This window comes from Pantherophis guttatus, chromosome 1, assembly GCF_059756535.1.
Source record: "Pantherophis guttatus breed Tessera chromosome 1, ASM5975653v1, whole genome shotgun sequence".
Taxonomy (NCBI): Eukaryota; Metazoa; Chordata; class Lepidosauria; order Squamata; family Colubridae; genus Pantherophis; species Pantherophis guttatus.
In genome coordinates this window covers 290,718,606-290,734,172 of record NC_142063.1, presented here as the reverse complement: position 1 = coordinate 290,734,172, position 15,567 = coordinate 290,718,606, and the positions used below count along the sequence as shown (strand labels likewise).

The following is a 15,567-nucleotide window of genomic DNA, read 5'->3' as shown; positions in this document are numbered from 1 at the left end:
CCAACTTTTCTCATGAGTTCCATGCTGGCATAAACCAGGACTGAGTAAGTTCTGTTTGCAGGTTCTTTACATGTAACCACTTTGTTTTTCCTTAGGGCAATTGTTTCATATATTGGTTTGGAGGAGACTGCCTTTAATCTTGCCTTTCCTCTATCATTATAGCTGATTGGATACTTTTGTTGTTGTTATTATTATTATTATCCTGCCAGGATAGTAGTTTCCCTGGGTTTCTGCACGTTTTTCATCCTCATGGTCAGCATGGAAACTAACTTACAAATTTAATTGTGGCCTTATTTATGTGATTGTTTATCATCTTTTTACTCAAAGATATGCAGAGGTATTGTTCTTTGAAATTTCATGATACTTGCTAAACTGAGTGGAGGATCAAAATCCCTGGAAATTACTCTCTGGAAACCATATTTTAAAATCTTGGATGTGACCTGCTTACCCCAGGAATGAGGGTTATGTATTTTAATATACTAGGAAACATTTTCTGGTACATTTTCATGTACCAGGATTGTCCCAGCATTGACAATCAGATCAAGTCTGATTTCAGACAGAACTTGGGTAAATGGAAAGTGCTTCTGTTTGTGGTTGCAAATGAATGTTCCTATTGTTTGGTTAAGCAATACGCCTTTTTATCATTGCTGTTTTAACAGGCAATTTTCTTTTTCTTTTCTTTTCAGTAAAGTGATATTCTTTCACACTTTTTAATCCATGAGAATTCTCTCTGGTTAAGCTAGGAGTTTTCATAGCTAGATTTTTACTGATTAGATAACAATGGAGGGCTGTAATGAAACAATTTTGCAGGTTAGTCATCCAACAGAAGTACATGAATACCTTGCTTTAGTGGCAGACGGTCAAGAAAAATGTAAATGCTACTTCCACTGAAAATATTCAACACTGACTACTTAGTGCCTCTTTTTGTTCATAAGTAAAGTTAATTAAATAATTTCATAGATATCACACCAAATTATTCAATGTATACTTACCTCAGAATAGTTTTGAAGCTAAAAGAAACTATTGTAAACCTCAACTTGTTTTCAGATTTGATCTCCTGCTAACCATAGTCTGAGATTGTTTTAGCCTATATCTGTTTTAAGAAAAGGTTATCTGATCAAATACAAGTGTCCATCTGGTAGAGAAGATTACTTATAACAACGAGGAGCCAGCTTTCTTGGGGAAAACTCATAAATGGATCATAAGGGCACTAATTCACCCATTTTCTTTGTTTTCAGCATCTGAATTTTAGATATACTTTCAATATTAATTGAAGTCTTTGGACAAAATGTCAGTGAGTTATTCCATTACCACTATCTCTCCACTTTGTGATTATGTAAATACTTTCCTACTGTATTCACTCTGAATTTGGAAGAAGCAGCAAAATTATGTTTCAGCTATTACTGGTTAGCTCAGAAAGACTCACTGTATTGGTAGCAAGAAAGGGAGAGTAGCAAGATTAGGATATTCCAGAGAGTCCACACAGGTTTGTGGCCTTTAGCAGGTGCTGCTATTGTCAACTGCAATGATGTCTTTATAACCATACAATACTGATGTTGACATGAAAAGCAGATCAACAAACCTGTTAAGAGCATAGGTTTTAATGGAATCCATTAAATTGTTTACATTTGATTGTATACATGAATATGCAAATATATGACACAAGGTTGCAGCACCTAGATGACCTTGGATAATCCCAGAATGCTAATCAAGGGTGGACCTAGTTGGTAACAGGAAATGCAATGGTTGTAGGCTAGACTTGAGAATTTAGAAAAGTGCCAGAAGGCAATAACAAGCCTCAGCCATGTTGTTACCTAGGAAAACTACATTGTTAGATTTATGAGAACCATTGCATCCAGATCATTGGAGATAGTAGCTAAGGATGTACAAAACATTGCCTGCATGTATCATTCTATACATAGAACACCTAGTTTTCAGGTGACATATTTCTGGATCAAAGCACATGTTTGGTCAAGGACTATTGTCCGTTTGGTGATCTTACAAATTGAAAAAAATACACATACTGGGCAGATATTTTCCAAAGTGAAGAACAATAAGAAAAAGGAAAGACCATCAACAATGTGCATCTGCTAAGGGAAAATAGGAACAGTGTGGGGAAGACTGATGAGAGGAGCCATGGATAATTTGAATTATAGCACACATGAATTTAAGCAGGCCATTCAAAAAAAGAAGAGGAAATGGGAAGTAGACAAATAGCCTTGCCCTATCTGCCTCATAAGATCCTCCTGGATTTTTTTTTTTTGTTTGTTTCATCTAAAATGTGGGACAATAAAGATAACTCAGGTTTTATTTGGCTGAATCTTGACTTACCTAGAATGGTTGTTTAATTTCCGAATCACAATGAATTTGTTTCATGCCAGAAATAAAACATAGCTTTTGTTTCACATTTGCCCAAATAATAGTCCTATTGTACAGTGTACTAGTAAGCCCACCCTCATGCTTTTATTTTTTCATTGATTTATTTACTTATTTACAGAATTTAAATGCTGCTCTAGACTCACAGCTCTAAGATGGACAGAAGGAATCTCAAGCAGTCTTCTCAAAATACATTATAATACAGCATAAACGAACAGGCTGCCCTCCCAGTATCAAGGGACTAAATAATTGACAATCCATTTAAAATTTGGCTTATATGAGGGAAACCTTCTGGAGGTAATCCTATGGAGGCTTCAGAAGAATAAAGTACACAGACCTTTTAATAAATACACTTAGATTGAGAAGCATTGTTTTCATTCAGAATGAGCAGCCTTAGTAGAAACTCTTCCCGTCAGTCACTTTAGTTAAATGGGGTTGTAAAAAAATTTTCCAACCAATATGTAACAAATATTTGAGTTTCTCTACCGATACAGCAAACAGTAATATGCACAAACACAAAGCTAGAGATGCCTTTTCTGTTTAGAAATATTATCAAATATTTTTATCTAACCGCTGACTGTACTACTACCAAAACAGGACTCCCTTTTGGATTAGAATAAAATGTGCATATCCTTAATATTAAGAAAAAAATCCATACTATATAGTGGTTTGGGGTTTTTTTTTTGTGGCTGGGTGTATATCTTAAGCTCTCATTAGGTTTGATCTAACATTGTTATAAAACATAGGGCTGCTATTTTTAAAATCTACAGAATTTCTTTTCTGTAAGCATTTTGTTTTTTATAATATTGTTATGACAGCTGTTTTACAAGACAATTCTACAGAGCTCATAAATCAACAATTCATTCATTAAAACAACCTGCAGTAACAAGTTTCAATCGTTCAGAATCGTCTATCCTTTTCTGGTTCATCATCACAAACTCTAAATGATGGATGGATGGATGACCATATACAAAAAGTGATAATAAAAACCATATACATTTTATAAAATTAAAAAAAAAACATAAGAATAGAGCTTATTAGCAGTTCAGTATACTTAGGGCATGAAACTTCAATCTTCTATCCACTTCTTACTGAATTCATAGAGTTTCCTTCAGCTAATCACACTTAAATTTACAAAGAAGGTCATCTTGTTGAAACTGTAGGAATTTCTCTTGAGAAAGCATGTAGAAGCTTGTGTTGCACTTTTAGTAATTACTATGTAAAATTAAAATTAATTCATAGAATTAAAAAGTTCCCTGGGAACTCGACTACTATGTCTTCCCTTGACTTTTTTTTCCTAAACAATATTCCCCTCTGCTTTAAAATAACAGATAATACACAGGTGTATATTTAAGTTGGTTTAGAAGATAATGGCTTCTTAAAGATGAAAACCCCAGCTCTTCAGCTACTGTTATGCAAACTTGAGTGTTGCAACAAGTCCAAAATGCCTTCTGTCTAATTGCCTTCTGTCTGAAATATTGAAAGTTAGCTACAATAGGCCATGTGTAATGCGGCTAGAATACTGAGTTTTCTGCATAATTCCCCACGTTTCCTTTTTTTATAGCAAGGTGCCAGAGATTAATTGTTTGTTGTCAAAAAATTAAGTGACCTATGCTTCCTCATCATCATAGCTGTGCAGGTCTGCTGTTTGTTGTTTAGCTTGCTTTCTTTATTACGTTGAAAAAAGTAAAAGAAGCAGTGTAGCAACAGTAAATGCAAGGAAACAGAAACATTCCCAGCGATTATTTTCCATCATTTCCCACCAATTGCTTTTACAGTATTGCTATGAAAAGGGGCTTTTCAGTATGGAATATCTTCCCAAGAGAGTATTTCTTTTTTTGCTTCATTTTAAACAGGCTCTTAAGGCTGTTTTATTCTGAAAGGTTGTTTTCTCTCCTCCCCCCCCCCCCCACTTCTTGTTATGTCTAATAAAAAGAACAAAGTTGGTGCCCGTAAAAATTGATCCCTGTCAGCTGGTGGAATTAATAAGTGTTCATTTATTTCTGGATTCACCTAATATATTGAGTCATGGTCTATAAACCACAGTGGCTGAGTTCATATAAGATAAGCTATTATGGTTTAGCACAATATGTATGTCCATACGGACTTCATGAAAATTTATATGGCTTGCACTTAGATGTCCAATATACAAATTGCAATTTGACAAATTTGGACTTTGAGTTACTAGGCTGACCGCTGTCTGTTTCAGCTCAACACTATTACCCTTTTGTGCTTCTTACTGTGCTTTTTTCTTATTGCCCAATCTTTGTTGCTCAATGTTCTATCTCCCTTTCCACTGATAAACAGTTCCTTGGAACAAAATTCATACAATAGTGTTTGTTTGCTTTTAACAGACAAGATTTTTCTTACCAGATCCATTCCTGATTTAGGCGTGTACCTTGACGGCACACATCCTTGTTCAGCCTCTCCTATGGTCATTGATTATATGTCTTGAACAGGGGTGAAATGCTACCGGTTCGCTCTGGTTCACCCGAACCGGTAGTTAAAAAAAGTTACAATCCGACAATCAGCTGTGCCGTGCGGTTTAGCTTTGCTAGAAAGCAGGAAATCCTGCTTTCTAGCGAAGCTAAACGGCACGGCACAACTGATCCCCCCCTCGCTGTTCTACGTACCTTCCCAAGCCTTCTTTTGGCACGTGCTGCGCAGTACACACCAAAAGGAGGCTTGGGAAGGTAAGTAGAACAGCGAGGGGGGGATCAGCTGTGCCGTGCCGTTTAGCTTCGCTAGAAAGCAGGATTTCCTGCTTTCTAGCAAAGCTAAACGGCACGGCACAGCTGATCGTCGGATTGTAGCTTTTTTAAACTACCTGAACCAGTAGCTAACTACCAGTTTGCTCAAACTTGTAGCTTTATAAACATGCAGCATACGTTTGGTGCGCACTCTTCATGCGCACGCAGCATGTGTTTGGTGCGCATGCACGGCCAGCAAGCCAGTTCAGATTTCACCACTGGTCTTGAAAACATTTCCAAATTCTGGCCTAGCCCTACACCAGGAAAGCTCACTTGTGACTGGAACAAAATGGAATCTTATCAATATACCAAAAAGCCAGTCCTTTTTTTAAAAAGCATCCATTCTTTGTTTCCTGGCTTTGTGGCCTAACGGCAATGACTTTAAAAAACTATAAATAATGAGCTCAATCCAGTGACTAATTACTAAAAACTCTGTGTATCAGCAGAAGTGGAACCTGTGGTTAACTCAAATACTATCAAATGCCTGAGCTATTCAATAATATCCCTTGGTGTTTTCTATCTTTCTTGCAGAGTCTCTTTGGTTTTAGTTAACCTTTTGACAGTGAAAAGAGCAGCTGCTAGGAAATGAAGCCATTGGCAAAGAAAGTGCTGGGGGCAACATCTTCGGTTCACCAAAAAGCGAGAACAGACTAAAGTTCAGCTTTTTCTGCATATGGCTGGTAGCATAATAGCAAAATATGGTATTGACCACCGTGTGGGAAGCTTGTTAATAGTGGAAACTTTAATTGGAAGAGCAGTTGGGTTTTAATTGTGGCTAATTGCACAGAAGCATGGTGAGATGGAGGGTGTTATTGTAGAAAATTATGCCCCAGATAGTGATAATATAATAGCTGCCTTTATTTATCGGGTAGTCAAAATAACCCTGTGACTTAGCTTTCTGCTTTCTCGCCTCAAATTTGCAATCCGATGAATTTTGGAAATACAAAGAGCCATACAGAATAGAATAAACCACCAGCTGCTCCAATCAGCAACTGTTATTTTTTTTTTTAATACTGCATTTATTATTTGCTAAAGTTCAGCTTGGCTGTGAATGTAGCGGGAGCTGAAATCATTCCCTCTGACTTGTCTTGCTTTTATTCCAGACAGAGAATAGGTCACCCTAACTTCTGATCCCGATACAGACAGTTGGGGCCTTTCCCGGTAACATTGTTGCTCCTGTGAAAGAAACAAGGATTTGTTCATTTGTTGAAATGGTTTTAGAGGGCTTTCCCTCCAAGAAGTGCTTTGAATATTTGTCCTTGGGAAATAATTTTATGAAACTGAATTTTCCTAAGAGCCTTATTATCCTAATCATTGATTTGTAATTAAACATTCCACAGAATTGATATGCAAGTGTAGTTACTAGTGCTGTTACAGCACCTTCCTTGGAGAAAACAACATAAAAGTGCTTCTCAGAAAATAAACAAGGGTGGAGTCAGATTTCCCCGCCAACTCTGCTTGTTTCCAACCTTTTTATTTTTAGGGAAAGTTGCCCTGCAACTCCAGACACAACTGGATACCATCAGGCTTTTGAAGTTCTGGCATTGTTCCTTTTCAACCTTTTAAGACAATTTTGAGAATCTTTGCTTGTCTATAACAATACTTTGCCAAGTTTGAACTGCTTTGGCATGAAAAGATGCTTACTCAGTATTTGTCCCAGAATAGCTCTTTATCCTATCCAGATCACCAAATGACTACCATTCTGGCTGTGGCTTCTTCATTTTCAGTCACAGGGACAGGATACCACATTATTGATAACAGACTAAGTGTTGATGCAATAATAACATTAACAATAAAACACCCTTAAAATATTGTTGAAATCGTTAATAAGGCTTAGTACAGATATATAGAATAGTATCAAAAATGCTGGAGCCTATATGTGCTTCTTGCTACTTTCATGTAAGAATAGCCTGGAAGGCAAATGAGTGGTGTGCCTAAATGTATTTGCAGTATACTGTAGGATTCCTATTACCAGAACTAACAGATTGTTTAATAATGAGTGGAAAAACATTTCATCTGCTTCCATTTGCTGACTGCCTTGTTCTATGCATTTGCTGATTGAAAAACATTTTATAAGCTTTGAAGCATCTGGCTGCTTACTGAGATAAAAAGCATTATTCTCCCCCATTTGCAGAAAGGGAAAATGAGGCATTGAGCGGTACACAGGAATCCTCCCCCCTACCCGAAATATCATTTCCACATAATGAAGGGAAGGTTCCTCTTTTGATTCATCAGTGCACAGCCAGATATGTAACCTCATAAAGTGGGATCCCATGGTCTTGTCCTGACTAGTTCTAGACATAACCATATGGGGTTTTTTTTATATAAAGACCTTTCCCCTCTCAGTTGAAATGGCTTTTTGATAATGAATGGAAATGTAATTTAAGCAAATTGAGCAAATGTAAACAGGTCTGTACGTGTACAGCTTGTGGTCTTAACATAAGGCAGGAGAAGTAGAGGACCACCCAGGTCAAGGTCTGATCTTACTTCCAAATCATCCAGTTACCTAATTAAATCCCTTTCTGTTCCTTGTGTTCAGGGAGAGAGAGCCTGCAGCTTTCCTACTTTTCTTCCAGATGGGAATGCATAATTTAATGATGATCCAGCTGTTGGAGACATGTGAATTCTGAGCAGCGTCATAAATCAAGACGTTGATGAAAATCAGTGTCTAGTCATTTTCTCCCTCTGAGTTTAAAAGGAGCCTTGCAAATTCATAATATAGCTCTGGATCCTAGCTTGACTAGGCTTAACACAAAACATGGTTTTCAGAATCGGAAATCCCGGGGTAAACGCTATAATAAAAGAAAATGTTCATAGGAATATAGAGAGTGCCCTCTGCTCATTAATGAATCAGTAGAGCTTGTAACGTTACATTGTAGAAATAGGAGAAGGGCTAATAGGCTGTGTAGGGTGTAACTTCTCAGAACAGCAGGCACTTCTGTTGGACTTTTAAATGTATATATTCTGCTTAATGTAACTGTGACAATCTAAGTCCTAATAGACATCTGCTGTTTCATTGTGGTGTAAAAGATTGTAAAGAAGCATTTGATAATTAGGTGTGTAGGAGCTCTGTCTGACTACTTTCTTTGCCATATTTGCTATTCAATGACTAATGATGTTCATTTAGAGAAGAGTATTTGAGTTATGGACCAAAGCTTGGGGCACTGAAGATAATGATATGTTAAGGCAGAAGTCCAGGATTTGAATACTTGCAGGCAAACAAGTAATAGCAAAGTCTTGCCACCCCTACTTAACTTGCATGCTTGATAATTTACTTAATATCAACTAGAATCTTATGAATTTGTTATTTTCAAATTAAATATCGAGATGAGCAATAGCTAGAAATGGAAAAATCCCAAAGGCCTAGAATTCAAAGATTGCCTCTTTGTAATTTTAAATGTTTACAAAACTTTAGATGCCTGAGATGGAAAATTCACCTCACCTGTGCAATCAAAATACAATAATAAATAATTGGCAATCTGCTGCCCTCTGGCTGTCTTAAATATTTCAGGTTTTAGACTGGCAGCTACAAACTGAATAGCACTGCCAAATGATTTACAACATTTTTGCAAACTTCTATTATGCAATTTCCAGTACAATTTCCTTCCAATCTGTCAATGTGCTAAGCAGAATAGCAGATTTTTTTTTTTTAATGTTATCTGGTTGCTTCCAAACCTTACAGCTGAAAATTAATGTTTGCATTATTTACTTTCCTCACCTTAAATACACCTTTATATACTAGTTTAAAATGGAAATTGTATTGAAAATGTAAAGAGAGCTACAAGAATATTCTGGGTAAATCTGTGGTGTAATTAAAAACACTGCAGAAAAGGTCAACAAAAAGGATCAGGATATTAAAGCACTTCCTTCCTGGCACATCATAATTTAGAATGAAGACTAAACAAATGGTGAATGTTATAAAGAAAGAAATGTATAGTTGTAGTCTCCCCTGTAATATAGAATACTAAATAAAATTCTTAATTTATTAGAAAATGTGGTACCACAAGATGTTTTGGTTTGCCATTGGTTTGGTTAGATATCAATACCCATTTAAACAAACACCAATACTTGAACTAAAATAGCCATCAGAATCTGCCTCCAAAATGAAATGTACTGCCTCCGTCTTCTAAGGCAGCAGAGTTTGAATGACATTCAAGAATACATTGGTTATGAGATAAATATTATTCTCTTGAAGTGAAAATTAAACTTACAATCATTAAGGTTTCAGACAGTTAAAAATAAAGAACTTCCCCTGCAAAATTACATTTAAATTAAAAAGCTGCATTGTTTTTTCCAAAAACGTATGAAGCAAAATTCATGAAAATCAGTCCATCGTGTTTAGAAATTCTTGTTAAACATTGCCCAAGTGGAAATAGCAAATACCTACATAACTGAAATACTATTGCTTAGTTCCAATCACAGTTCTGATAGTTGGGAAATGACGTACAACAGAGTTTGCACAACATCAGGCCCACAGATGGTATTTTATGAATAATAGTAGTGTTCCTCTCTCTGTGTTAGCAGAATTATTTTCTATAGCAGATGATAACTGATCTACTTATTTATTTAATCTATTTATTCCATTTCTATGCTACCTCACAAAGCCCTGTACATTTAATTTTCTTAAGAAAACATTATTCCACATTCAATTTGATGCTACATACAAAACATCACGGAGAATAAAATAATTATGCCAGAACTAGGAACTGGGGAATCAGTAATGACCGTTCTACACTGTAAGTTAAAACAGAAGGCAATGCTTTGATGAGTGACCCTTAAAATGTACCGCAAGAGAAATGTTGTGGTAACCCTTTAAAAATCACTAGGGCGTGTTATTCTGGATGTTAACAACTAGCAGTTAGCATGACAAACTCATTTTATTGCTGTACCTATTTTCAAGTCTGTCCAGAAGTCGGCCTACTGCCTATCTGACTGGTGACTGACTCGATGGACTTTAAAAATATAAATTATTACGGAGATGACAAGAATTAACAAGTTGCAAAACTTTTTGAGCTGTATGTCCAAGGAGAGGAGATTTATACTGATGGTTTTTTTATAAAGTAAACCACAAACTAGATAACTTTCCAAAGTCTTCTAGCTTTTTGATCCTGAATGGTTTTGTGCAATAAGATATTTTCAAACAGGGAAAAAAATCATTTATACAGCAGACACTTTATCTGACTTCATCTTTCAAGAATGTATGAGGCTAACACTAAGCACTATTTAATCATGTGCAAATGACCTATCAGGAAATCAGCCAGGAAATGGATATAGATTCCTGAGCACTGATGCAAAGTATTGCATGGGTACACTTTTCTAACAACACAGCAGTTGTTATTTTTGAATTAAATAATCCTTACTGAAGACACCAAGGGTTACATCTGTGATTGCTTAGCTATGGATTTTTAACAAGATTCAAAACAGCAATCTTTCAACCCAAGAGCTTTCTTCACAACATCCAACTGGGTAGGAATGTCAAATAGTAGAGTCTTTTTCCCAGCTTCTTGGAAGTTGTTTGCCCATGAAAAAACTCCTCCAAAATTAGAAGAATGTTTAATTCTCTAATCACATAACTGAAACCTTCTTCAGTAGACCATTTGCATAGCAGTGCTATTTTTTCTTCCCAGTTTGGAATTATCTGCTTGATAGGCTTGCACAAATTTTTCTTGTCTGTATTGCTGTATCATTTAGCCACCCTTCCCAATTATTGCCCACAATAGTTGTGGTACTTCTCTTTCCAGCATTTCTGACAATTGATCATACAGACCCGGAATTACAAATGTTGCAGACCAACATTTGAGAACATTTTGGGAGGGAGGGCGGGGGGAGGCTTATTACGGTACTTCTGCAATCTTTTTTCCCAAAAGATTCAAGGTAATATAAATATGATACTAGCCTATGTATTTTTGTAATATTAATGGCCTGCCAAAAGTCAGCTGGGGTTTTCAAAGCAGGCTCAGATTTATAGGCATTATATCTTGTCAAATGCATTACTCATGGAAAACACTATCTCAAAAACCAGATTTGCCATCAGCAGTGATGAGGCCTGTGTCTTGTGCTCATTTTGCTTTGTCATTTCCCTACTACGTAGCTTTTTTTGGAAATTGCCATCATGATAGTGCTTCATGTGCAAAATTATCCTAACTATAGATCCTGTGCAGAGCTCTCCTGTTTAAATGCATGTCATATCTGGATGCAGTTGCCATTTTATAGTTGGAAAATGGTAATAATCATAGAGGATTTTCTGTTTATTTATATGGATATTTTTATATAACTTATCAGGCATTCCTAAAGTAGCTCTTAAAATATAAAATTTAGTATCCTATTATGAACTCCTCCTTCTAAATTAATGATTAATATATAAACCACTTCTAATGCATAAACCACTTCTGAAAAACCTTGCCAAGGGACTTATCCAGATACTCTGAGAATTGAACACAATTGAATGGATGAAAAACAATTGTATAAACACACACATCATTGTAACATATGATGATGATGATGATTGCAACCTTCTGACAAGCAAAGCCAATGGGGAAGCCACAACAGTGTCACTTAACTATAGCAAGAAAAGTCATAAAACGGGGCAAAATTGACTTAACTATCTTGCTTAGCAATGGAAATGTTGGGCTCAGTTGTGGTCATAAGTCAAAGACTACCTGTATAGCACTACAAACCAGAGGTTTAAAAAAAGGCTGATAGTTGAGTAGAAGACTTGAACGCATAGATATAGAAAACAAAGAATGTGTCACATGTATGGCGCTCTAGTAGCCAAGCTTTAATAAAGCTTGACAACTCCATCCAAAGGAAAATGAGAAGCACAATTGCAGGGTTGAAATAGATCAGATATATATTTAACTGTGGTGTAAATTTGGCTGTGGAGTGAAAGAAGTTGAAACAAAACTTGTAGATATTTTTTCTTGGCCGTTTCATTATATAAAATTATAAAGAGAATGAAAAAAAAAAGAAAAATGAAAAACTTCAAAATATAAGAACATGGGGTCATAGTGGGCATTTCAGAGTTTTATTGTAATTCCGTCATATTTTCTAATTTCCTAAAATCTAGCAATCTATATTCCTATCATTGATCAGAACCTGCCATTACAGTGCTTTGACTGCAAAACTTTGATCTAGAATCATTCTGTATGTAGGTAATCATACTTCTGAGGAAGTAATGAAGAAATTGTGTACTATATGCAGGGTGGATTTGATTTAAATCGAGTTGATTTAAATCACAATTTAAATCATGATTTAAATCACTAGTAAAAAGGCTTGATTTAAATCAACTCAATTTAAATCATAATTTTTAAAGAGCAACTGTCATCTCTGCTACTCCTTTGACCCACTGTTGACTCACCGATAGTCCCAGCGTTGCAGAATATACAGCCTCATGCTACATAACTAAACTCCATTTCATGCTGAATAAACTAAATTATTTATGTATCTTAAATAGAAAACTATCTTACGATAGATTTTTACCCCAAAAGTTTTTTATTAAAATAAATTCGATAAAAATTTAAAAAATCCGATTTAAATCAAAAAAATCTGAATTTTTTGATTTTTTAAAAAAAAATCATTGATCTTTATCCACCCTGACTATATGCAAATCAAGCCAAGGAATACAGCTTTTTCTGTTATCACAGAAGGACTTAAATACTTAAGCCTCATCAAGACCTAAAGTAGCCATACTTCTGGTTTTATGGTTTTAGCTACATGAAGGATATAAAATACCATGAGTCAGAACTGAACTTTTCAAGAAAATGGAAATATTCTCTGAAAAGGAAACATTCTGGGTGTTGCTGATATTTTGCGGAAATTTTAATTCTAGTAGCCACAGATGGATGTGGTTTCTATTAACTAGAGAAGTCTGTGGCTCAACTTTACAGAATGCAAAGGAATATCCCAGAGTCTTGTTGGATAAGTAAAATGCTTTCTACCGTAAAAACAGGCTACAATAAGTTCATTACATTTAACATTTCCTATGTGCAGCTTTCTTTTCCAACTCGAGAGACAAATAGCTTCTGCACACAAAGTGTACAATTCTCAATGCCTGTATAAAAGGTAGAGGGTTTTGTCCTGATTCTGCCTCTCTTTTAATTTTTATGACAACCCCTTCTCAGCAGATGGCTACAGAACAATGCTATTTCTACTTTGAAGCAGTCTTTGAAACAATTGTTTTAAATTTCAGGTAACGCATTGCTATTACTTAAGCTGCCTTTTTTTCCCAAATATGAGGCAGAGGTTTCACTTGAATAAAATCTAAAACACTTCTTCCAAATCATTTTCAAGCTATGAACAACCCAATAAATACTTGTAGATCCTGAATTCTGCCCCACTATCTCTTTTATTTTCTAGGTATTCTCTTGCCAACGTAATCTTTTTTCAGAAAGTAGTTTCCAAAACATATACTGCTCAAAAAAATAAAGGGAACACAAGCAGAAGACATCCGAGCTATGAATGAATGAAATAGCCTTATTAAATACTTTGTTCTTTACATACAGTAGTTTATACACTGCTCAAACAACTAAAGGGAAGACAAAACTACTGTATGTAACAAACAAAGTATTTAATAAGACTATTTCATTCATTCAGATCTCGGATGTCTTCTGCTTGTGTTCCCTTTATTTTTTTGAGCAGTGTAGAATGAAAGCCATTCTAAATTAGGGATGGAGAAACATCCCCTGCCTTTGTATGTCTGCATCCGTTGGGAACCACAGTTAGCAAAAGTTGAGTCACCTTGAAATAAGAAGTCTATCAATTATGTCCATTTCATTCATATTCATCTATGCATTTAAGACTGAGAATTAAATGTATACATTTTCATGAAAACTCATGAAAATGGTTGGTAGGGTGGTAATTTTTAAAGTATGTGGTTTACTGGATTTGCTATTTACCATTTGTAGTATTTCATTTTCCCCCTTTTATTTTCTTCTAGGGAGCTGGTGACAGTTTTGTTGGAGCACTAGCATTCTACCTGGCTCACTACCCCAATCTACCTCTACATGAAATGCTGAGGAGAAGTAACTTCATAGCATCCATTAGCACTCAAACAACCGGCACACAGACTTCCTACCCTTACAGAAAGGATCTGCCACAAAACCTATTTTAAGATGTGTAACACATTTGATTTTTCTCTGCTCAAACTTTTTAAACAAATGCCAACTACATTGATGCCAGAATGAAGATGGTATAAATTGCATATTGTTGCTTAGCCTTATCCTGAATGAGGTACACATGGTGTCACACACTTCCAGTTTAGGATACAGCATTTCAGCTTTACAGTGAAATTATTTCCATGTCTTAGTCACAAGGAAGGACCCTTTTATTACTGTATGTTTAAAAATTGTGAACCCACTCTGAGAATAAATTTTCTTGTGCAATTTGGAAAATCTTTGTTTGCCCTGAATGAAACGGGATGATCAAAGCAGAAAGAACTGTTTAATATATTGAGGCATAGCATACACAAAAAGACAAGGCTCACTTTTGTGGTAATCCAGTTGCCATGACTCAACTTCCAGACATAGTTGTAGAAGTTGTAACTTTTAAAAACTGGAATTTGAAATTTCTCTGACATGGTCCCTATATTATTGGAACAACTATTTCCTCAATACAAGACATATGCCAGAAGAAATTCGTTCATTTGTTTGTTTAGAATACTTCTATACTGCTTCACTCACTCACTCCAAGCAGTTCACAGCATATATGCAATACACTATAAACATATAAACTTTACAACACTCAAACTATCATATAATAGAGCCAGCAATCATAATAGGACTAATCTTAATCCAAGCTCCCACAGTCACAAGTAAAACCACCACATACTCAATTCCAAGTACTCTTTGGAAAAGCCAAGTTTTACAAGCTTCTAAATATTAAGAGCAAGGTACACATGTTAATTCTGGTTAGATACATTCCACAGGAAAGCAGTTCCTGCAGAAAATGCATGACACCTCATTCTGTTGGCATATTTTGGGTGGATAGATTCTAATTGGAGAATAGAATCCAAATATTGTTAGATACCTGGGTTCTACTAAGCATTGTGATACTTTAAAAGGAATGACATTTTCTGCATCTTGAAATGCAGAACAAGAGTTGGAAGGGGCCTTGGAGGTATTCTAGTCCAACCCCCTGCTCATGCATGGAATGGGGGATTTGACAGACCTCTCCTGAAGAGATGAAGAGGTTTTATATTTGAGATGAAATCATGGTATGAATTTTTAAAAACTGTTTCAGTTTGTGGTATGGATGTTTATGGGATATGGTCTTTGGGGGGGGTGTACAACAAAGTATCTTGGCAGCGATACAGAATTCTAATAAAGTATAATAAATCAAGTAAAACCCCAAACACCCATCAACTGTAGCTGCTAAATGAAATTCCTTAAAAAGCAATATAAATCCCGCTGCCTACCTATAGCCTTAAAACAGCCAATCAAGCTAG

General features: G+C 35.7%; 1 protein-coding gene across 6 annotated transcripts in view; it reads left to right on the top strand.

Moving 5' to 3' along the window:
* Window positions 1-14,515, top strand: part of RBKS (ribokinase) — a 67,098-nt gene extending 52,583 nt beyond the window's left edge. For all 6 annotated transcript variants that reach the window (XM_034427995.3, XM_060692453.2, XM_034427997.3 and 3 more), the window contains exon 8: window positions 14,062-14,515. In XM_034427995.3, coding sequence (XP_034283886.1) covers window positions 14,062-14,235 — 174 coding nt within the window. In that variant the 3' untranslated portion in view covers window positions 14,236-14,515. The remainder of the gene's footprint in view (window positions 1-14,061) is intronic.
* Window positions 14,516-15,567: the final 1,052 nt, after the last annotated feature.